The sequence below is a fragment of the Macrotis lagotis genome, chromosome 3 (genome assembly GCF_037893015.1).
Source record: "Macrotis lagotis isolate mMagLag1 chromosome 3, bilby.v1.9.chrom.fasta, whole genome shotgun sequence".
NCBI classification, from domain to species: Eukaryota; Metazoa; Chordata; class Mammalia; order Peramelemorphia; family Peramelidae; genus Macrotis; species Macrotis lagotis.
Window position 1 is genome coordinate 276518500 of NC_133660.1, and position 21991 is coordinate 276540490.

At 52.4% G+C, this 21991-nt stretch overlaps 2 protein-coding genes across 7 annotated transcripts in view; one reads left to right on the top strand and one right to left on the bottom strand.

Annotated features, from left to right (window-relative positions):
• The first annotated feature begins 872 nt into the window (after positions 1 to 872).
• On the top strand, positions 873 to 2089 carry LOC141518637 (zinc finger protein 511-like). The gene is made up of 2 exons (XM_074230831.1): positions 873 to 1089; positions 1258 to 2089. Exons 1-2 carry the CDS (start codon positions 937 to 939, stop codon positions 1918 to 1920), a joined length of 816 nt encoding a protein of 271 aa, XP_074086932.1. The 5' UTR covers positions 873 to 936; the 3' UTR covers positions 1921 to 2089.
• Positions 1971 to 21991, bottom strand: part of OSBPL5 (oxysterol binding protein like 5) — a 134426-nt gene continuing 114405 nt past the window's right edge. For all 6 annotated transcript variants that reach the window (XM_074230827.1, XM_074230825.1, XM_074230829.1 and 3 more), the window contains exons 15-22: positions 20800 to 20897; positions 19493 to 19582; positions 18731 to 18867; positions 17841 to 18026; positions 17423 to 17543; positions 9420 to 9546; positions 2832 to 2934; positions 1971 to 2437 (exon numbers count right to left, since the gene is read on the bottom strand). In XM_074230827.1, the coding sequence (XP_074086928.1) occupies positions 2305 to 2437; positions 2832 to 2934; positions 9420 to 9546; positions 17423 to 17543; positions 17841 to 18026; positions 18731 to 18867; positions 19493 to 19582; positions 20800 to 20897 (995 nt within the window). In that variant the 3' untranslated portion in view covers positions 1971 to 2304. The remainder of the gene's footprint in view (positions 2438 to 2831; positions 2935 to 9419; positions 9547 to 17422; positions 17544 to 17840; positions 18027 to 18730; positions 18868 to 19492; positions 19583 to 20799; positions 20898 to 21991) is intronic.

Consider the following 21991-nt stretch of genomic DNA (forward strand, 5'->3'; position numbering starts at 1 on the left):
CAATCACAGGGTGTTTCTCTCTTAGTCACTGCTGGTAAGATTCCTGCTCAGAAGGCTGGTCCTTCACCTGGAAAACGGTCGCTAGTATGACCTCGGAAAGGGCCGAGCAGTCACTATGGTGTCTGCTGCCTGACCACGCTGGGGCAAGAGCAGGACGGGGGTCTGTACGCAATGTTTGCGACCGAGGGCCCTTGGTACCGTCACTGCTGTGGGCGTGTGTTAATATCATGGGAAAGGTCAGTTTGGCTGCCCAAAGTGTGTGTCAGTTTTATGACAAATGCGGCCTCGGGCACTCGCCGCTTCCTAGCTGTGTGGCCTTGGGCAAGTCACCTAACCCTGACTGCGTCGCACCCCGGCCAGGCTCCGGGGGTCCTGGAGAAGGGGGGCCGGTGGCTGGGCGCAGCCCCCCATCTAGGTCACGGGCTTGTCCCGCCGGCACCCCCCGGCCTCCTCTCTCACCCGGGGGCTCTCTCCAGGCGCTTGGGGCCCGGCTCGGACGGCCAGGCCGGCCCGGCCTTCGTCACGCGGGCCCCTCACGGGCCCTCGTGGGCGAGGGTCCCCCGGGCCCATGGGCTCCTCCGGCTGCTTTACGGCTGCGACCCGGGGCCCCCCGGCCGGCCAGGCCCCAGGCCCCGGGCCCCCTCCCCCTCCAGGCCCCCCGCCCGCCCCGGGCCTCCCCGCCCCCTCCGGACCCCCCGCCCGCCCCGGGCCTCCCCGCCCCCTCCGGACCCCCGCCCCCTCCGGGCCCCGGCGCTTTTTAAGAAATGTTTTATTTCCCGCCAGGATCCGCAGGGCTTGCCCCGTCACGTGGCGAGGGCGGAAGCGGCCTGGGCGGGGGCGCGCGGGGGCGGAAGGGGCGGAGCCTCGGCCGCGGGTCACGGCCCGGAAGCAGTTCCCGGGCGGGAAGCGCCCGCCCCCCGGCTCCTCCGGCGAAGGATGCAGCTGCCGCCGGGGCTGCGGGGCCGCCTGGGCCCGGCCCCCGCCGCGGCGCCCCCGCTGCCCGTCCGCCGCCCCCCGGCCGCCGGGGCCGCCCCCTTCCGCTTCTCGCCGTGCGCGCGGCGCCTGCCCCGGGGACACCCGTTGTTCGAGGTCACGCGGGGGGCGGGCGGGGCGGGCGGGGGCGGGGCCTGCGGGCGGGGCGGGGCCTGTGGATGGAGGCGGGACCTGCGGGCGGGGCGGGGCCACCGGCAGGGGGCGGGGCCGGCGGCGGGGCGGGGCCGGCGGGAGCCCCGCCCCTGAGCCCGCCTCCCTCCGCAGGACGGGGACGTGCAGCGCCACGCCTACCTGCAGGACGCGGTCACGCAGGTGTCCCGGCCGCCCGAGCGCCCCCGCGTGGCCGCGTTCGGCTGCCACGTGGCGGGCTGCCGCCAGGAGTTCTCGGGCCTGGACGCCTTCGAGCACCACTACCGCACGCTGCACACGCACGTCTGCTCCGTGTGCCGCCGCGCCTTCCCCTCGGCGCGCCTGCTGGACGTGCACGTGCTCGAGTGGCACGACTCGCTGTTCCAGCTGCTGGCCGAGAGGCGGCGCATGCTGCAGTGCCTGGTGGAGGGCTGCGCGGACACCTTCGGCAGCAGCCGCGAGCGCAAGGAGCACCTGGTGCGCGCGCACCGCTACCCGCCCGACTTCCGCTTCGACCAGCCCCGGAAGGCCCGGCCCGCGGCGGCGGCGGCGGCGGCGGCGGCGGCGGGCTGCGCCTGCGCGGGCGAGGCCCCGGAGGCCTGCGCCTGCGCCGGGGAGGCCTGCGCCGGGGAGGCCTGCGCCTGCGCGGGCGAGGCCATGGAGATCTGCCCGGCCGAGGCCCCGCCCCCGGCCCCGGCCCCGCCCCCCGCGGGCCGCCGCGTCCCCTCCTCCATCTGCTTCGGCCCCGGCGCCACGCGGGGGTTCAAAAGGACGAAGAAGAGGGGCGCGCGGCCCTGAGGCCCCCCCAGCCCCGCGGGGCCGCCCCCAATAAAGTGTACACCGAAGGCTGAAGGCGGAGGGCGCTTTATTTCACTGACCGAGCGGAAAGGAGCCTCCGGGGCGGGGGGCAGGCCGGGGCCCCGGGGCCGCACAGAGTCCGCAGAAGGCTTCCTGGAGGGCAGGGCCGGACCCCGCGGCCCAGCTGCGCAGGGACACCCCCCCCGGCCGGGGGCCCCGGGAGGCCCGGGCGCGGGGCGCGGGGCCGGGGTGGCCGGGGGTCCCTGGGGGCCGCCCCGAGCGGCCCCGGGCCGGGCCGGCCACAAAGTGCACAGTAAGCTACATTTGGCTTCAGCGGTTCGGGCCCCGGGCCCCCACGGGGGTGGGGGCGCCCCCGGAGCGCCTCTACTTCCAGACGTAGTTGATGAAGAGCTGGCAGGTGAGGAACACGCAGAGCAGGAACCAGCAGCGGGAGCTGCGCAGGAAGCCTCCGGGGCCCCTCCTGGGCAGGGGCCTGGTGCTGAGGGCCCTGAGGTTCCTGCGAGGCAGAGGGGCGGCGTGAGCGGGCCCCGCACCCCGGGGCCCCCCTTCCCATCCCCTGCCTAAGGGACCAAGGAGCCCAGACCCAAGGCTCCCTGGGGGACGGGGACAGGGCCCTCCCCGGCCCCAGGCTCATCCTCTCCCCCTAGGGCAGTCAGCCTGAGGAAGGTCGTGGCTCCACAGGCGGCACCCTTCCTCTCCCCCGGCTGGCCTAGCTGACCCCGGCCTGCATTTGGAGTAACTGGCTCCATTGTGAGATTTTCAGGTGAGCATTTACACCTGTGAGCCGACGTCGCCAGGCTTGGCTTATTATCCGTGGAGGGAAAGGCTCAGTCAAGTGGAGTATGTTTGGGTGGGCACAGAGACCTCCACTGCTGTGTGTGGCCACTCACCTGTGGATGTCCTGCTGGGCCTTCTGCAGGGACAGCACCGCAGTGTGAATCTCTCTCAGATGCTGACTCTCCTTCCCACAGTGGATGCAGGAACTTTCACAGTCTGGGACCACAGAGCAAGAAGGGTTATTTCTCCCGGTTAAGGCTTCCAAAGAGAGTGGATTGGCGGAGCTCCCCTCCCCATTCAATCAAGGCAGGAAGCGGAGGAGAATGGGGAAGGGGAAAGGGAAGAGGAGGAGAGGGGAGGTGAAGGGCCCAGAATCTCAGTGCTGGGGAAGCTAGAAGCTCTCTAGGGCATCCCAGAAAGTGACCTTCGGCTCTGCCTTGAAGACCCCTGGTGAGGGGGAGCCCATTCCACTGAGGGACAGCCTCCTCACACGGAGTGCATCTCTACCTTGGCAGCTTTCTGGCAGACAGACCCCCCCAGGGCCAAGCAGATGCCCCAGAATCTCCAAGTCAGATGGGCTGTGCACCTGAGGGAAGTGAGCAGGAAGCTGGCAGGCTTTTGTCCCTGTAAAGGCCAGGGGCAGAGATTCAGAGTTGTGTTTAGCAAGCAGGCCAGTTAAGGGCAGCCAGGACAGGCAGGGCTTGGCATCCCAGGCCAAGGGAATGCCAGGGGCTTAGCGGAGAGAAGAGAACACTGGGCAGACCCTGACAGCTGCCTTGGGCTGGCTCTGGGGGGCTACAGTGGGACAGAGCTCTCTAGCCCTCAGCCTGGGCTGAGGAGCTTCCTATGATCCCAGGTCAATGATTCTCTGATTCAAAGCCACTGGATTCCATGAGTCTGGACAAGATTTCCCTCTATGATAACAGGCTAGCAATATTCTGATTAGCAGAAAAAGGGACCTCCTTATAGAGCCAGCTGGTGGCACAGGAGCTACCAGCTTCCCCTCAGGAGCTCTCCAGAGCCTGGGTGCTGATCTGCATCCAGCAGAAATAGAGAATGTCTGTCCTTCATCCTCAAGAACCTGACATCAGGGAGGTGATGCCATGGCAAGCATGTGCACTGGAGTTGAGTGAGGGCGGCTGAGCAAAGTTCCCAGCCTCATTTTCTCTTCCAGAGCCAGATAGAAATCCAGTTGACTGGAGACAACGCTGAATGTGAGACAGTCTGGGTGAAGTAACTTGCCCAAGGTCACACAGTCTGAGGTTACATTTGAACTCAGATCCTCCTGAATCCAAGGCCAGTGCTCTATCCACTGCACCATGGAGCTGCCCCACATCCAGTGCTCCTTCTACCTAGGCAGGAAGTTCCCTTCCTCCTCAATTTTACCTCCAGGCTTGAAGTCTTAGCTCAAACCCTGTCTTCTATCCTGAGCCTTTCCTCTGAGCTAGCCTCCAGTTTACCCAGGAGGCCTGTGTTTGCTCATTGTCTCCCAGTAGATAGAGAGGTCCTCAAGGACGTAGTCTTTGAAATAAATGATTGTTGACTGGACTCATGGATTCTCTTTCCTCTGAAGTCTTCAGGCAGAAGCTGCATGGTCATTTGCCATTCTTCATGCATGATGCATGCATGCTCCCCTTCTTCATGTTGATGACTTAGAATTCCTGGTGGGATGAATTCCTCATTTCAGTGATTCTCTGACTTCAAGACTTCTCTCTAAGGCCACCTTTGGCATTTAGGCCTTTCCTGGATCTCCCAGTGCTCTCCCCAGGCTATCCTCTTTCTACTCTGTACATCCTAAGTGAACTGCATGCTGTCCCTCCCTTTGGAATGTAAACTTGAAGGCAGACAGGACTGAAGCACAGTGTTTGGCATACCAGAGGCCCTTAATAAATGCTTACTGATTAATTGTTGCTCAGGAGAGGACTCCTTTTGAGGTATACATTGGCCTAACTTGTCCCTAAGTCCCTCCTAGCTTGAGTTATTATGAATAATACAAATAATGCTAGCTAACATTTATATGGCAGCCAGGTCTTTTATATATATACTGACTCATTTATTGTGAGAAATCTGCGGTAATTAGGTTCTCAAGATCTCAGAATGGCTAAGTGTATTTGAACTTTGAACTTCAGGAGAAGAGTGAGCTCTCTGGTGTGAGGTCTGTCAAAACCTTTTCAGGGCTGCTTTCTGAATCACCTAGCTCTTACCTGTGGCTCCAAGGAGCTGTAGCTTGCACAGTGGCCATACCCCAGTAGACTGTTTTGGCTGGCAGCCGGCTAAACCTTTGAGGGTAACAGGGAATTTCAAACTCCTTGGTGAGCTGATGGGAGTGTCAGCCCCAAATATGTGAAGTCTTTCATGAGTGAAATGGGCAGATGGGACCACTTCCTGCCAACACCATGAAGACAGCTGAAACATGCTGTGGAGATCTTAGAGCTTAGACAGACATCGAAGACACCAGGATCATCCACAGCATCTGGAGCCATCACCAGTTGTCTTGACTGCCTTGCCAGTGGATCATGATGGCATTGGAAGAGAGAGTGAGGCTGACAACTTCAAGCAACTCTTGCCTCACTTAAATCCAATTTATGCTTGAATCAGAAGACATCTTTTGATACTATACCACTTTACCATTCCTATCTCAAAGTCCTGAGGCGACAGATAAGTGATGAAGCAGCAAGTGCAGACACACTGGGAGATGCAGTTGTCTCAGTGGAGACAACCCTGAATGTTGAGGTAGTCGGGGTGAAGTGACTTGCCCAAGGTCACACAGTCTGAGGTTACATTTGAACTCAGATCGTCCTGAATCCAAGGCCAGTGCTCTATCCACTGCACCATGGAGATGTCTCCGCCTGCACACAGGCGGCCCAGGTCATAGGGTATTTCTCCACTGAAAGCAGCAGGGAGCTTCGGCAGCCCCTTGGGTGACTGAGCAGCACTTTTAAGCATCGCACTGTCCACCTCCTGATGTGAGGAAGGGGCTAGAAAAGGTGCCCTAAAAATTGCTTATCCACCCGTGGTCTAATTATTTCAGCAAGTAGGGATCCCACAGTGTGGTTGAGACACAAAAAAACCTACAAAGCTTCTTCAAAGAAGATTCCATTCACCTTCAGAGCATGGAATGTGTGCACACTCATAGACAACACATGATCTAATAGAACAGCGCTTATTGCAAGAGAACTCAACAGGCATCACATCCAAATAGCAGGCCTCAGTGAAACAAGGCTGGCAAATGAAGGCCAGATTCCTGAGGTCAGAGCTGGATACATGTTTTTCTGGAGTGACCGCAGTGAAGTCACCATAAAACTGGGGAAGGTTTTGCAATCAAAACTTAGTCCACAAGTTTGAATGCCTACCAAAAGGAGGGAATGGCAGGCTCATGACAATGAGATTGCCACTTCCAGGAAAATGCCATGCCACTATCATCAGTGGCTATGCTCCTACCATGATGAACCCTGATGAAGTCAAAGAAAAGTTTCTGAAGACTTGGAAGACCCTTATCATCAATGTACCAAAAGAGGACAAACTTAGAATTCTGGGTAACTTTAATGCTATTGTAGACTCAGATTAACAGCCATGGCAGGGAGTCCTTGGGAAGAATGGAGCTGGAAACAGTAACATCAATGGTTATCTACCACTGAAGACTTGGGCATCTCAAGACCTCATAACAAACACTGTCTCCCATTTACCTAAATGCAATAAAACTTTCCAGATGAACTCTCGTAGTAAACATTAGCATCTAATAGATTATGTGATTGTGAGGTGAAGAGACAGATGTGAGAGTGACCAAGGCAATGTGGGGTGCAAAATGTGGAACTGATCAAAGCTGTCACACCAAGACAAAATGAGTAGTAGAAGAGAATGTCAAGAGATTAGAGCATCTCTCTCTGAGAGGGAACAGTTGTTAACTTGGAGGGAAACTGAGCCAATATGCAGTTGGCAACAGTGGAATAGAAAAGGAGGGGGCAGCTTTTAGAGATCTGGTGTACAGCACTGCATTTACTTCTCTGGGCCAGAAAACTCACAAACACCAAGACTAAAAGAAAAATGACAACTCCACAGGGTTAATGGATACCAGCAGGATAGTTCATCCATTTCTGTGAAGGTGGCATTTAGTTCCATTAAAAGCAAAGCCCAGGAGCAGCTAGGTGGCGCAGTGGATAGAGCACTGGCCTTGGAGTCAGGAGTACCTGAGTTCAAATCCGGCCTCAGACACTTAATAATTACCTAGCTGTGTGGCTTTGGTCAAGCCACTTAACCCCATTGCCTTGCAAAAAAAAAAAAAAGCAAAGCCCAGGAGCAGCTAGGTGGCACAGTGGATAGAGCACCTGCCCTGGAGTCAGGAGGACCCGAGTTCAAATTTGACCTCAGACACTTGATAATTGCCTAGCTGTGTGACCTTGGGCAAGCCACTTAACCCCATTCCCTTAAATAAATTTTTTAAAAAAAGTAAAGCCCAAGGGAAGCATAGAGAGATACAGGACTTTTGGCTTAGTAAGAAAGAAGCTGAGATTTAGTTTTATGTAGATAGTAATAATCCAAGTGCTGTTATGATGCCTTGGAGGCTGTTTGTGGGCCAAAGATAAATGGTGCATCTCAGCTACTCAGTGCTGATGGATCCACATTGATTAAATGGGGACATGATCCTAGAGAGATGGGCTGAACAGACCATCTTAACAGACCATCATTCATCAGTGCAGAAGCCAGTGACCATTTACCTCAAGTTGAAGTCAATCTTTCCCTGACTGTAGTTCCAACTGAAGAAGAGGTGTGAATGCCATTCATTCTGTGAAGTGACAAAGCACCTGGGGCTGATTCTATTCTAGTTGAGATCTTCAAGGTGGGGGAGGGGGTCCATCCAAAAACTGACTGAAATGTTTCAGGTTATATGACAAGAGGTGGTTATCCTCCAGGAATTCAAAGAATTGTCCATCTCTCTAAAGGTAAAGGGGATAGTCTGTTCTGTGACAGAGGGAGATTTCTCTTTTATTCATTGCTGGAAAGATTCTTGCCAGAGTCCTTTCTTAATTGGCAGATCCTTCACCTGGAAGATGGTCACCTCCCTGTGAGTCAGTATGGCTTTAGAAAGGGTCTAAGAGCAGGCAGTGTGGTGTTTGCTGCCCAGCCACTCCAGGAAAAATACCAGGAACAGAACAGAGGTCTGTACACAATGTTTGCAGATCTGACCAAGGTCTTTGATCCTGTCAGTTATGAGGGTTTATGGAAAATTATATGAAAATTGGGTTGCCTGGAGTTAATCAGTATTGTATGTCATCTCATAGCAGTGTACTTGCCTGGGTTCTGGATAGTGGGTCATGTTCCTGGTCACCAATGGGGTCAAACAAAGATGTATCCTTGCTCTCCAGGCTTTTTAGTATGATGTTTTCAGCCATGGTATCAAGCATCTTCAGCTACCACAATGATGACAGGTTCTTCAACTGGAGAAGGCTACAAGCCAAGGCCAAAGTAGAGGGAGTGTTGGTACAGGATCTTCTGTTTGCAGATGATTGTGCCCTCAATGCAGCCTCTGAAGCGGAGATGCAACAAAGTAGGGATCGATTCTCTGCTGCTTCTGCTAATTTTGGTTTTACTATGAACACCAAGAAAACCCAAGTGCTCTATCAGCCAGCACGACACCATCCATATGTGGAACTAGCAAATGGAGAAGTTGTAAGGCCTGTGGACAAGTTCACTTACCTTGGCAGGGTTCTTTCCAGGGAGCTACACATTGACACTGAGGTTAACACGTTGCCAGAGCTAGTATTTGGAAGACTCCAGAAGAAAGTGTGGGAGAGAAGTAGTATTAGGCTGACTGCCAAACTGAAGATATACAGATCCAGTGGGCTGTCCTTATTGCTAAATGCTTGTGAAACCTGGACAGTCTACCAGTGCCATGTCAGGAAACTTCCATTTAAATTGTCTTAGGAAGACCCTGAAGATCACCTGGCAGGAGAAGATACCAGACCCTGAGGTCCTTTCTCGATTAAACTGCCTAGCATTCCAACATTGCTACAGAGAGAGTGACTACGATGGTCCAAACATGTTGTTAGGATGCCAGGTGTTCCCTTGCCAAAAAAACAAACCAAGCAAAACTATTTTATGGATAACTCCCACAGGGCAAGCACTCACAAGGAGGTCGGAAGAGACCCCCTAAAGGTCTCATTGCAGAACTTGAGTGTGAATCGTACAGCATGGGAGACACTAGCACAGGACCGCTCAGCATGGCTTGCCCTTATCAGTGAGGGGGCTGCCCTCTATGAGGGAGGCAGAATAAAAGCAGCTCATAGGAAACTTGGCATCAGTAAGTTTAGAGTACCCCGACCTGTGGTAGAGCATTCCAAGCTCATATTGGTCTGATCAGCCCCAATTGGACACATTGCAATTTGTCTCAAACACAGTGATGTCACTTTGGTCTTCTTTGACAAAGAAGGACAAGAACCAATTAACCAAACAGTATTTATTTTGTCAGACCCTAGACTAAGCCCTAAGGAAAAAAAAGGCAAGTCAAAAGTGGCGCCTGCCTTCAGGGAGCTCAAAGTCTAATGAGAAATAGCCATGTACAAAAAGTGAGGTCAGAAGAAGTGAGTTAGCAAGGATCTGAAGGAAGCTGGCCCAAGTTTGGGGGTGGGGGGAGTAGGGGCATAGGGGATAGGGGTGACAATGGAGGGTGGGAGTTGGGGGAAGGGTGGAGGTGGTCTCCTTACCTTCCTCCCCTTCCTCATCAGACAGGTCCTGCACAGACTCTGGGGTAGAGCAGCTGCTTTCTGTGTTCTGGCTGTGGTTGGAGGGTTGATCACTGGCTTTTCGGTGCCGACAGTCCTTTCCTGACCTCTGTGGGAAGACAGTCATCATTGAAAGCCAGAGTCACTAATGTTTCTAAGTGGCTTCAGATGGTGAAGGCTTCTATAAGTGTTGGAGCTTCAGGCCTCTGAAGGCAGGTTCCCAAAGACATCCAAAAGCATTGTGGGTATTATGGAAATAGTAGACAGGTGGGAGCTGAGGCCCTGTTAAGACCAGTGGCCCAGCCACAAGTTGGGGAAATTGAGCATAGCCTGGCTTTCTTTCTTTCTTTCTTTCTTTCTTTCTTTCTTTCTTTCTTTCTTTCTTTTTGCAAGGCAAATGGGGTTAAGCGGCTTGCCCAAGGCCACACCCCTAGGTAATTATTAAGTGTCTGAGGCCGGATTTGAACCCAGGTCCTCCTGACTCCAGGGCCAGTGCTTTATCCACTAGCCACCCCCTCTTTTCTTTTTAAATAATTTATTTATTTAGAATTCCACAACCTTTTCCCAGATCTTGCTGCCCCCTCCTCCACAGAAGGCAGCCCTACTCTTTACATTGTTTCTACGGTATGCATTGATCAAAGTTGAATGTGATGAAAAAGAAATCACATGGCCATTAAAAGTAAATTGAGGGGTGGCTAGGTGGTGCAGTGGATAGAGCACCGGCCCTGGAGTCAGGAGTATCTGAGTTCAAATCCGGTCTCAGATACTTAATAATTACCTAGCTGTGTGACCTTGGGCAAGCTGCTTAACCCCATTTGCCTTGCAAAAACTTTAAAAAAAAAAGGTAAATTGAAGGGGGAGCTAGGTAGCTCAGTGGACAGAGCACTGACCCTGGAATCCTCCAGCCTCAGGCACTTGATACTTAATAGCTAGCTGTGTGACCTTGGACAAGTCACTTAACCCCACTGCTTTGAAAAAAAATACAAACCAAAAAGCAAACTGGAGAATCTCATGAACTTGGGAGAATTCTGATTAAGGGGTTGAAGCTAGCCATGGATGAGAAGGGCTATTTTACTTGAGAGATTTAGCTTTATCATCATCATCATCATCTTCATTAGCAGTAATCTAGTGCGTTAGCACTTTACAAAGAATTCCATTACTCCTCTCTACAACTCTGAGAGGTGCAATTTTCTTCATTTTACAGCTGAGAGAACTGAAGCAAACAAAATGAAGTGACTTGCCCAGGGGCAGGCAACGGATATGGCTGAGGCTGGATTGGAGCTAAGATCTATCCTGACTCCAAGTCTAGACTAGGCTTCTAGAATAGTGGGGACAATCCGCTGAGCTGAGCAGTGCGAGTAGCTAGATTGCCATCTGATGGCCAAACCATGGAATGCATCCCCTGATGGGTGGGCCCAAAAGTTCAAGTTCAGACTCTAACAGATTTTAGGGGATAGTCAGAAAGAGGCCTGGGTCTTCTGAGTTAGAGGAAGACACAAAATGTGCACAATGTCCAGCCCTCCCTCTCCCCCAATATCTCTGAAAAGGACTCTCAGAGAAATGCACATTAAAGCTTCTCTGAGGTACCACCACCCACCTCTCAGACTGGCCAATATGACCAGAAAGGACAATGATCAATGTTGGAAGGGATGTGGGAAATCTGGGACACTATTACACTGTTGGTGGAGCTGTGAACTCCAACCTTTCAGGAGAGCAATTTGGAATGATGCCCAAAGGGCAACAAAAATGTGCATCCCCTTTGATCCAGCAATACCACTACTGGGTCTATACTCTGAAGAGATGATGAAAAAGGGTAAAAACATCACTTGTACAAAAATACTCATAGCAGCCCTGTTTGTGGTGGCAAAGAATTGGAAATCAAGTCAATGTCCTTCAATTGGGGAATAGCTTAGCAAACTGTGGTACATGTATGTCATGGAACACTATTGTTCTATTAGAAACCAGGAGGGAGGGGAACTCAGAGAAGCCTGGAGGGATTTGCATGAACTGATACTGAGTGAGATGAGTAGAACCAGAAAAACACTGTACACCCTAACAGCAACATGGGGGTGATGATCAACCTTGATGGATTCGCTCATTCCATCAATGCAACAATCAGGGACAATTGGGGGCTTTAATTTGGGGGAAAACCCTGATATCTTATTGTCTGATCTTGCTATCTGTTATACTTTATGTTTCATCCTTAAGGATATGATTTCTCTCTCATCACATTCAATTTAGATCAATGTAAAGACAGGCAAATTGCCTTCTGCGAGGGTGGGGGGAGGGAAGTAAGATTAGGGGGAAAGTTGTAAAACTCAAAATAAAATCTTTAAAATATGAAAAAAAAGGACTCTCAGATAAGTCAGGGATGAAGAAACAGAATTAAGCCTTCCTTCAGTCCCCAACCACTTAGAGGGATAGGGGTCACCCAGCACCTGCCTCTTCTAGAACAGCACACACTCTGAGAAATGGCCCTTTCGGTGATGAAGAAGGGGAATGATGGTCCCAGAGTTATCAGGCACTCTTGTGGGAAATCCAAGTCAGTCAAAACTCTGATCATGGAGGCCCTGGTCTATTGGAACCAAAGCAGGGGATGGTCTCAGTCAGCTATTGGTCACTGTACAGGGTTACAGAATTCCCAAGATCCCCCAAGACCAGGGGATAATTCAACATCCAACTGAGGCCTGTTAGGGCAATAACATCGAATGGAACCAAGGAAAAGGAAACTAAGATGGAAGAGGCCAACATCCTCAGGATACTATGAAGAGACTGAGACTGAAGTCATGGCTTGTGGTAAAGGTGGGGGAAATAGCATTGGTTACCCCAATCAGAGGCAGAGTCATCCAGGCCACAGAGGGGGTAGAACCAAGCAAGACCTGCCCATCCTATCTCAGCCCTGTCAAACATTCCAATTCAAGACTGGAGGCTAGTAATAATAAAGAATGAATGAAAACACCCAGCACAATGAAGGAGTTTTCTAGGTGAAGCCCAAGAGGTAGACACAGAGGGAGAGACTAATTCTACAAAAAGCAGAGACTCTGATAAAAAAAGAATGGCTTGGGTCGTCAGGACTGCAAGCATAGATGGAAGAAAAGAAGGAAAACAAAGTATCATGAAACTAGAACTGAAATAAGAACTCCAGATTGGGGAGGGGGAGAAGGAAGAGAGGGAGGAAAACTTATCATCCAAGCAGTGGATGAAACAAACAAACAAATAATAAACAAACAAACAAACAAATAAAATGAACTAATCAGAGCTCGATGACTCCACGAGGTAACAGGAAATATTAGAGTCAAAAGGTTGGAAAAAAAAGGAATAGATGGAAATGTCAAGTGACTAGTATCACAAAGAATTGGCCTACAAAATGCATGGAGGGCAGAGAATTTCAGACCCACAGGATTCCCTGAAAAAGATGACCAAGCAAAACAATCCAGATTCCATATGTCAAGAGACCAGAAAGGGTAAGGCCCAGATCTATGAGAACAGAAGGTAAATGGAAACAGAATCCACAATCACCTCTTAGAAGAAACCCCAAACTGCAAACACCCACAAACATCGACTTCCAAGTGACAGGGAAAAACCCCCCAAATTGCAGTGGTGGGGGGAAAGAGTTCAGGTCCTGCATCATAGTCATGGCCAAGGCCACACCAGGCCACTACCACTGCTTCACTGTTAAAAAAAATTCTGGAATACAAAACACCAAAGGGAAAACAGATAAAAATAAAAGCCAACAATCTGAGAACACTTTACCCTTCAATACTGAGCGTAATCCTCAGGGTTGGGGTAGGGGGAGAAATGGACCTTTAGTAGACTAATTGGTGGGGTCAAACTCAAATAGGGACAAAACACAGGCCAGTCACTGTATAATAAGGATCCCTGAAGGCTGTTGAAGAATTTAATTTAAATTTTAATTGATTTAATTAAAAACCTAATATTCACTTGATTGTATTTTTATTCATTTTAATATTTCTAAATTGTATTTTAATTTGGTTCAGGCAGTGAAGTAGTATGTTGCCAGCTGTGTGGAGCCTGCAAGGTTGCCTGGCTGATTGTCAAGCATGTCTGGCCAGAGGAGGGGAAGGCAAACACAGAAACCTAGAAACCTAGAGAGATAAGGTCATTTGAGAGCTCTAAAGGGAGGACAAAGGGTGTGCATCCTAACTGGGGAGATGACTCCAGTGTCTTCAGATTCTCATCCCGGAAGGTATGAAATCCCACACAAACATGGGTCTGGTGGTGGTATGGTTCTGGTTCTTTGCTTTAAGGGAAGAAGGAAAGGGAGTGAAAGAAGTTTTCTATGGAAGAAATGGGGGAGGAATTGCCTATTCTGCATAATTGAGGTAGGAGAGAAGAATATGCAGCATGAAGGAAAGGGAGAGGGCAATCCCAAGCACAGCTCATTTCTCTCGGACCAGGAAGGTTTTACACACACACACACACACACACACACACTGGATTATATGGAGATTATATGGATCAGGAAAGCCATGAAGAAGATCTGGGCCCAAGTTTCTTCTCTGTGATCTTTAGCTTCTTTGTGACTCAATGATAAATTGAGGTTGGACTTGATAGCCCTCTAGAACCCTTTGAGTTTTAAATTCATGATCTGAGCAAGAGGTCACAACTCTAAAATACTGAGGGAGACTAGATAACACTTGGCAGTGGACTGATTTGGTAGTGGGAGAGATTGTGACAAGTGAGGGAAGAGACTGGGGTTTCCGGGCTGGATCACTGGGAGGAGCAGGGGGATGGCCTTGACAAAGGAATGTTAGGAAGGGAGGAGGAGGAGGACTTTGGGAGAAAGAAGCTGAGTCCAGTTTTGGATGTGCTGAGTTTGAAGTGTCCATAGGCAGTTGGAGAAATGGGACTGGAGCTCAGGAGAGAAGCTGTGGCTGGACAGATAGATCTGGGGGTCATCTGCGAAGAGATGAGGAAGGAACTCATGGAAGCTAAGAGTTCACAGAGAGGATATGGAGAGAAGAGAAGCAAACTCAGGAGCAGTCAGACCATGGGAGAGAAGTCAGCAAAGCAGCCTAAGGAACCCCCATCAGAAGGGCAGGCGGGGACCCAAGAAAGAGTGATGTCACAAAAGCCAAAAGGAGGGGTCAGTCATCGAAGTCCAAAGCAGAGAGAGGTCAAGAAGGTGAGGGCTGGGAAAAGGTCACCAGATTTGGCCACTGGGTCCCTGGTAACTTTGGAGAGACATCGAAGTGTGGTTGGGGTTGGATGGCAAGGAGTAAGAGTGAAGGAGGCAGGGGCAGAGTGTGGAAAGCTTTTTCTAGAAGTTTTGTTAAGAAAGGGAAGTGAGCTAGCTGTGTGGCCTTGGGCAAGCCACTTAACCCCATTTGCCTAGCAAAAACTTAAAAAAAAAAAAAAGGGAAGTGAGATTGAGGATGAGGGGACAGGGCAGGTTAGACACACCCATAACCCTCTTCCTGTGGCTCGTTTCTACCCCACCATCCAAGCACCCATTTGAGGAGAATTTCACAACTTACAATAACTTTTCCTTTTACGTTTTTTTGTTCTATATGCTGTCCCCTCACATTGAGTCAATTTTTTTTTTAGGTTTTGGCAAGGCAATGGGGTTAAGTGGCTTGCCCAAGGCCACACAGCTAGGTCATTATTAAGTGTCTGAGGCCGGATTTGAACCCAGGTACTCCTGACTCCAAGGCCGGTGCTTTATCCACTACGCCACCTAGCCGCCCCAACTTACAATTTTCTTAAAGTTTCCTGAAAATCTTATCAAAAGGGCTCTCCCTTTTCATCTGAAATGACTTTATATGGACTTCTCTGGGTGCATGGTGCCCTCCAAGGGTAGATTGTTTCACCTTTTCGTGTGTTCAGCAGGTACTGGAGGCTATGGAACCTTATACTTATTTCTCTTCCTAGACTCTCCTGTCTCTGAGGACTCTTTTTTACTTATGTTTCTTTCCTAGTTTTGGGACTTGGCATCTGTGTTTCTTGGGGCAAGGCATTTCCCCATGTCTGAGTCTCAATTTCTCCATCTGTAAAATGGAGATAATCATACTTGTGTCCATCTCCCTTACAGATAGGGACTGGTTGTGAGTTCTTTGGTGGAGGGGACCCCAGGGCAGGAAAGTCTCTCTTCCAATGCAGGTCAGCATTCCCTCTACAGCCTGGTCTTATGGTGTTGCCTGGGAGCAATGAAGGGTCAAGTCATCTGCCAGGCTGGAATCCATAGTATCACCATAAGGAAGACTTGAACCCAGGTCTTCTGACTTCAAGACAAGCTCTCTATCCACTGAGCTGCCTTGCCTTTACTGGGGAAAAAGTGTTGCAAATGACAGAGCTCTTGAACCTTAGAATGACCGGTCATTTTGGATGGCGGTGCCATCTACCACTGCAAAGTCAGGGAGCTCTGGCCCATTTAATTATTCTCAATGGAAAGGGCCTAGACAGGGGCACTGATGGCCTGGCAGGAGCGAAGGAAGATGCGCAGCCCGCCATCTTGTGCCCAAGTGGGTCTAGGATGTGTGGATTTAGTAAAGTGCCCTCCCTTCATGAATGGTGGCCCTGTCTTTAGACATTGCAGTCGTGCAATGGAGAGGGTCTCACCCCACTGGGTAGAACCACCTCACCGAGGATCAAGAGAGAGGTGAGGTGTAAAGCACCCAACAAATCACTGCATGATCAGGATCAGAGAACACCTTATAACTCTGGGGGTCCCAGGAGTGGGGCCTGGGAGGCCTCCTGGTCCCAGATTGGGGGTGGTATAAAGCAGGAAGGATGGCACTCTGGACAGCCCCTCCTGTCCCCCAAACATGCTGCCTCCCATCGAAGTTGGATTTTGTATGTGGTTTGCTTCTCAGCTTTCCTTGAGGAAAGTCAACAAGACACAGGGGAAAGAGCCATGGTTCTGAGGCCCAGGACCTGGGTTCAAATTCTGTCTTTTGTGATCTCTCTAGGCCTCAATTTCTTCATCTATCAAATGAGGGGACTGGGCATGACAGCTGCTAAGATCCTGCCAGCTTCACATTTATGTCCTCATTTTATCTCTCTGGACCTCAGTTTCTTCATTTGTAAGATGTAGGAGCACTAGATGGTCTCTGAGGTCCCTTATGACCCTTCATCCTTTCACATGGGGAGCTGGGGCTTGGTCCTGGACATCACCCCCTTGGGCTCAGAATCCCCTGAATGAAAGTGGAAGTGAGGTGAGACTGAGGACACAGAGGCGGGCAGAGGTGGCAGGACCTGGAGCCAGGAGGTGTGAGCTCCAATTCGGCTTCAGACCTTTACTAGATACTAGCTGGGGGACTCTGGGCAAGTTACCTCCCTGCTGTCTGCCTCAGTTTCCCCAACTGTACAAGGGATAGCCACAGCTCCTACTTTCCAGGGTTATTGTGAGGATCCAGTGAGGGCAGAGGTACAAAGTGCACACAGTAGGTGCTTAATGAAAGTTTATTCTCTTCCCTCTCAGCCACTGTGTAAGCTACCTGAGGACACTGGATTGCGTCCCTCTTTTGGGGGGTTTTCTCATGACTCAGCCTTGACCGCTGGCCACAGGGTGGGCTGGCAGATGGGTCAGATTTGGCTTGGGTGCCTCTGAGTGAGTGTGTGTGATATGTGTATATGGGGAGAGGAAGGAGAGAAGAGGAGAGACAGAGACTCAGAGACAGAGAGGGAGAGAAAAGGAGAAAGAAAGCCAAGAGAGACAGTCAAGAGATCCAGAGAGAGGGAGAGCAGGGAGAAGCTGGGTCCTGCATTTCAAGTCTTGACGGGAGGGCTCCTGGGAGGGCTGGGCCCCTCTGGCCATTATCTATGATGCTATGACCAGAGTTCACTGGAGCCTCCTGCTGTGGGCGGTGGGGACCCACCAAGGAGCTCTTGGTTCTGGCCCCTGTCCCGACTATCCTGACCGCCGCCTCACCAAGGGGGCCCTGCTGAGAGGTGCTCAGCATACAGAAGGTGCTTCAGAAATGCTCTGGACAGAACCAGCCAAGGGCGGGTTGGCAGCAGCTCACCTTGTGCCGGGCCGCTGGTTTCCGAGTGGTCAGCCTCAGGGGTGTGCGCCGGCCCATCGTCTGCAATCTGCCGTCCTGCTCAAACTGGGCGATGTCTGTTAAAGGGTCCCAAGGCCTGAGGCTGAAGGAGGGGAAAGGGACTCAGGAGGCTGTTCCATGTGCCCTGCAACATGGGCAGCCCCCCTTGGCATCTGTCCCCCATCCAGAGCTTGCCTGGCACGCCAGGGCCGGCAGGCTGCCCTCAGTCATTGGTGGCCTCACTGTGACCCTGCTCACCTGGTAGACCCCGTGTTTAGAGTCGGAGTCTGACCCATCAGGGACATGGGTGTGTGGCCCAGTCACTGTCTGGAGAGCTGCCCACCAGGGTCTGAGAGACCCCCCATGCCCTTGGCTGGCCATCCCAGGTCCACCCACTCACTCCTCGTATTTGTAATGCCACTCCTGGGAGCTCAGGTCTTGGAGGAAAAGCAGCGGCTTCCAGTCTAGAAAGGCCTCCTGCCTCTCCCGGGCCTGTCTCCTCTGTTCTTCCTCCAGCACGAACTTCTCCTGGGTCGCCTTCACTTGATCACCTTTGTTGATGGCGCTGGTCACGTGTTGCCAGAGTCTGTGGGGATGGGGTTGGCCTCAGCCTCTTGCACCCGGGGCTGGGCGGGCTGAGAGGGCCCTGGCCCTGCCTAGCCTCTGCTGAACCTGCGGGGTGACTTGGGGCACGTCTCCTATCTCTTCCAGGCCTCCCCTCTCCGCAGCTGCGTCCTGGGGGGGGGGGCGCTCACGGAGGACCCTCGTCCTGAGCCTTCCCTGACTCAGGGGGAGGCCCCTGCCCTGGGGGACAGCTCAGACGCTCAGTCCACAGTGAGTGGTCCTGCTTCTGCCCTCTGAGGACAAGCAAATGTCCACCTCATCGGCCCTTCCTCAGCCCCCTCCCCACCAACACTGATCTCCTCTCCATCCTCTATTTCCCAGACTAAAAGCCCCTGGTCTGGGACAACTTCAGGACCCTAGTTCCAGCCTTCCTTCCCTCCTTGGGGGAGATCTGCCTCAAGGGAAAAGCATCCCGTGGCTAGGAATGGCAGGGGTGAGGGACAGGGCGCTCTGCCACCAGTGGCCCGAGAAGCCCTGGCCCAGGTCCTCCCCCACTGTGGGCCTCAGTTTCCTCTTTTTCAAAATGGCAACAGGTGGGAGGCCTTCACATGTTCCAGGCCACGATCCTGCCCGTCTCAACCAGAGACTATGGAGAGACTACGGTGGAGCCTCTGAGAGCTGGGATGCGGGTCTTAGCCCCCTGCCCCCCGCCCCGGGGGCACTCACCTCTCTGATTCCAGCTCTGTCTGCTCCTCAAACAGCACAATGTGGCGCTTGAGCCTCTGCCTCCGGATGTCTGCTGTGGGATTCCAGAAGACGTTGGTGGTGCTGCCCTTTGGATCATTGATGTACACCTCCCTGTCCTGTCCAGGAAGACCAAAGGAGATGCTGGGAGATGGGGCAGCTCAGCCTCAAGGCCTCCCCACCTCGGCCCCAGGCTGAGATGGCCCCATTCCAGCCAGCTGGGGCCCCTCCCATCCCCCCTTCTTCCTGAGGCCACCGGGAGGCGTCTGTCCACAGGGATTTGTCCAGCCCTGAGTTGTGGGGGAGAAAAGCTGAGTTAGCCTTCTAGGGATCTGCTGCCCAGAGTTCCCTGGGACCCGCTAGGAGCGATCAATCCTATACAGAGCCAGTCTCATGGCCCATCGGGGTCAGCAGATGCCCAACCTGTTTTATTTTTCTGCTCCGGCCAGGCCTGGTGTCCAGTGCATTCTCATTCCCACCTCCACACCTTTGTTCAGTCTGTTCCCCCTGCCTTCAAGGCCTCCCTCCCTCCTTTCTAGCCCAAAGGCCTGGCTGAGGCCGCCTCCACTAAGCAGCCCACCCTGGTCCCAGCCTATGTCAGTCTCTGTGTGGCTTAGGTTATGTGCCCCCTTGCCCCCCAGTGGGGCCTGGCACCCAGGACAGTCCCACAACATTAACGAGTGTCTCCTGTGGGTTCTACCTGTAGGTCCAGGGCCTCGGTCATTGGAGGGGGGACTTCCTTACCCAGTGTCCTTCAAGGCTTGCTAGAACGTCCTCTCCAGACTTAATCTTCCCAGAGATCTGGTTAAGACCGGAGTTGCCTCCGAAGAAAGGCTGCAGGGAACAGATGGGCCCAGTCAGAACCCTTGGGATTAGGGTGTGGGAAAGAATGACCATAGCCTCAGGTCAGGGGCAGGGTGGGCCCAAGCTTGGAGAGCTCTGGAAGGTGCCTCTCCCCTTTCCCCCAGGCTGCCATTCTGGGGACTCTCAGGAAGTTCACAGAAAAGTGGGGAGACCTGGGGGGGGTCCTCACAGCTTGGTCACTCGTGTGCTGTGTGACCCTGGACTAAGCTTCCCTATCTGGGCCTTAATATCCTCCACCATCAGATGGGGGCAATCAGAACTGCCAACCTCTTCTCCAAGCCCAGGTGGAAAAGGCTCTGGGGGCATCAGTACAAGGCAGAAGCCAGGCAGGGGATGCCTTGGCCATTGCCTCCTCAGCCTCAGGAGAAAAGGGCCCAGGGTGGGGGTGAGGCTCTCAGGAAGTGGAGAACGCTCCAGTCAAGAGCCGAATGTCAGCAGGGATCACACTGTGCCTGGGATTTTTGGGGGACAAGGAGCTTGTGTGTGTGGGGGTAATCCCTCCCCCCAAGGGAGGCCTTTTAATGTACGGCTCTAGAGACAGAATGGGCCAGAGTACGGACAGGCTCTGTGTCCGCCCAGGGATTTGCCATCAGGATGCATTGTGGGAGCGAGGGAGCTCATGGTCCTTAGGCAACAGCCCTCACTGTACAGGGCTGGGGGTGCGGGGGCGCTGAGGCCTTCCCCAGGGTCACAAAGGTCTTAAGCCCTGGGGGCAGAATTCACCAGTAGTCCCCTTGGGTCAAGCAGCCCTCCTCCTCGTCAGCTTCATTGCTACCCCCTGTCCTAATGGACTAAGTGGTCTTGGGGGGCTTCCTTCTGCTCTCTAATATCCCTCCCATCTCAGAGATGCCCTCTGTTCCAAGGTCCCTCCTGGCTCTGACCCCGTACACCATTCCAAGAAGGGTCAATTTAAGATAAAATCAACATTTCTTCAGATCCCTCTCCTGGGTCAGCCTCTTTGGGTGACACTCAGTGGTCTCCCCAGAGTCTCCTAAGTGGCCCAAGGATCCCAGGCTCTGAGCTGAAGGGTCTTTTAGACCACTCCTTAAAGAAGGGACTGGCCCAGAGGCACCATGGTAGGAGAGCTAGGACAAGGACTCCATCCCTAGTGGCCGTGGGCTGCCTTTCCCTGGGGGAGGGTTCCCAGCATCCTCCGGGGCCCACGGAGGATGTGGGAGAGCTCTCACCTTGAGCTTAAACTCCAGTTCTGCTTGGTAGTTGTTCTTCTCACACTCGATGGTCACTTTGCCACCCAGCTCCATCGTCATGGTGCCATATAAAATTCCTGAAGAGAAATCACCGGACAAGCTGGGATGTAGGCAGGCGGCTTCGTGGGGGGCTCCTCGTCCCTCAAACCACTCCCCTCTTCAAGTGAGGGAGGGCTCCTCCTCCCTCTACACCCCTCACCCATCGGTGTTTGTAGACAAAACTGACTCTTCTATCCGATTTTCTCTTGCTATTTACATTATTTCTATGTCCCCAATGAAATGCTTTTGCCGTTGGATTGGAAACTCTTGTCTGGTCCACTGAATCGTGTTATAAGGGATGTGCGCTTAGGACTGGCCAGGGCTGTCTCACCGCTCTGGTCACCTCGAACCTGGGAAAGGCAGCAAGGTTTGAGGCCGTGGAGCCTTGAGGAACATTTACATCTGTCTTGTGGGGTTCTCCAGGGATAGCCTTGTGGCTATCACAAGGATGATTAGGTAGAAGCCCCTGAGGTCAGGCACTGCTACCGTTTTGGTCCTGGTATCCCCAGCACTTGGGCATACAGCAGGTGTTTAATAAATGCCTGTGTTGATTGATTAAGACTATTTATGGTGGATTGGGCTAAACTGAAACTGTGTTTGAATATTGCAGGAATCCATGGATAATGTGTTTGTTTATTCTAGTGCAGTCTTCAGGGTTCCTTGTAGGAGTCTTAGCAGCGGCCAAAGGGCCTCTTGTCTATATGGCACATCCAAGTGGCCCCATCTCTTCCCATTATGCATTTTCCCCACGGGAGAGAATTTAGTGTCATGGAAAAGACCAGAATAACTGAGACCAGAGATGAGAAAACAGCACCACAGAGGACCCCGAACCCCTCCTTGAACAGACTCATGAACTGCCCCTCTTCCAGCCTCAGCACAATCTTCTTTTAATGTTTTTATTTATTTGTTTTTCCAACTACATCCAACAGTAGTTTTCACCGATCATTTTTTTTGCAAGGTTTTGAATTTTACATTTTTCTTCCTCCTTCCCTTCCCTCCCCTCTTCCCAACAGAAAGCAATCTAACAGAGGCCATACATGTGTACTTATACTTAACATGTGTTCATATTACACATGCCGCTGCACATTCATTCTTAAGGACCTGAGAGTCAACAGTCCCTTCCTGTGGCCTC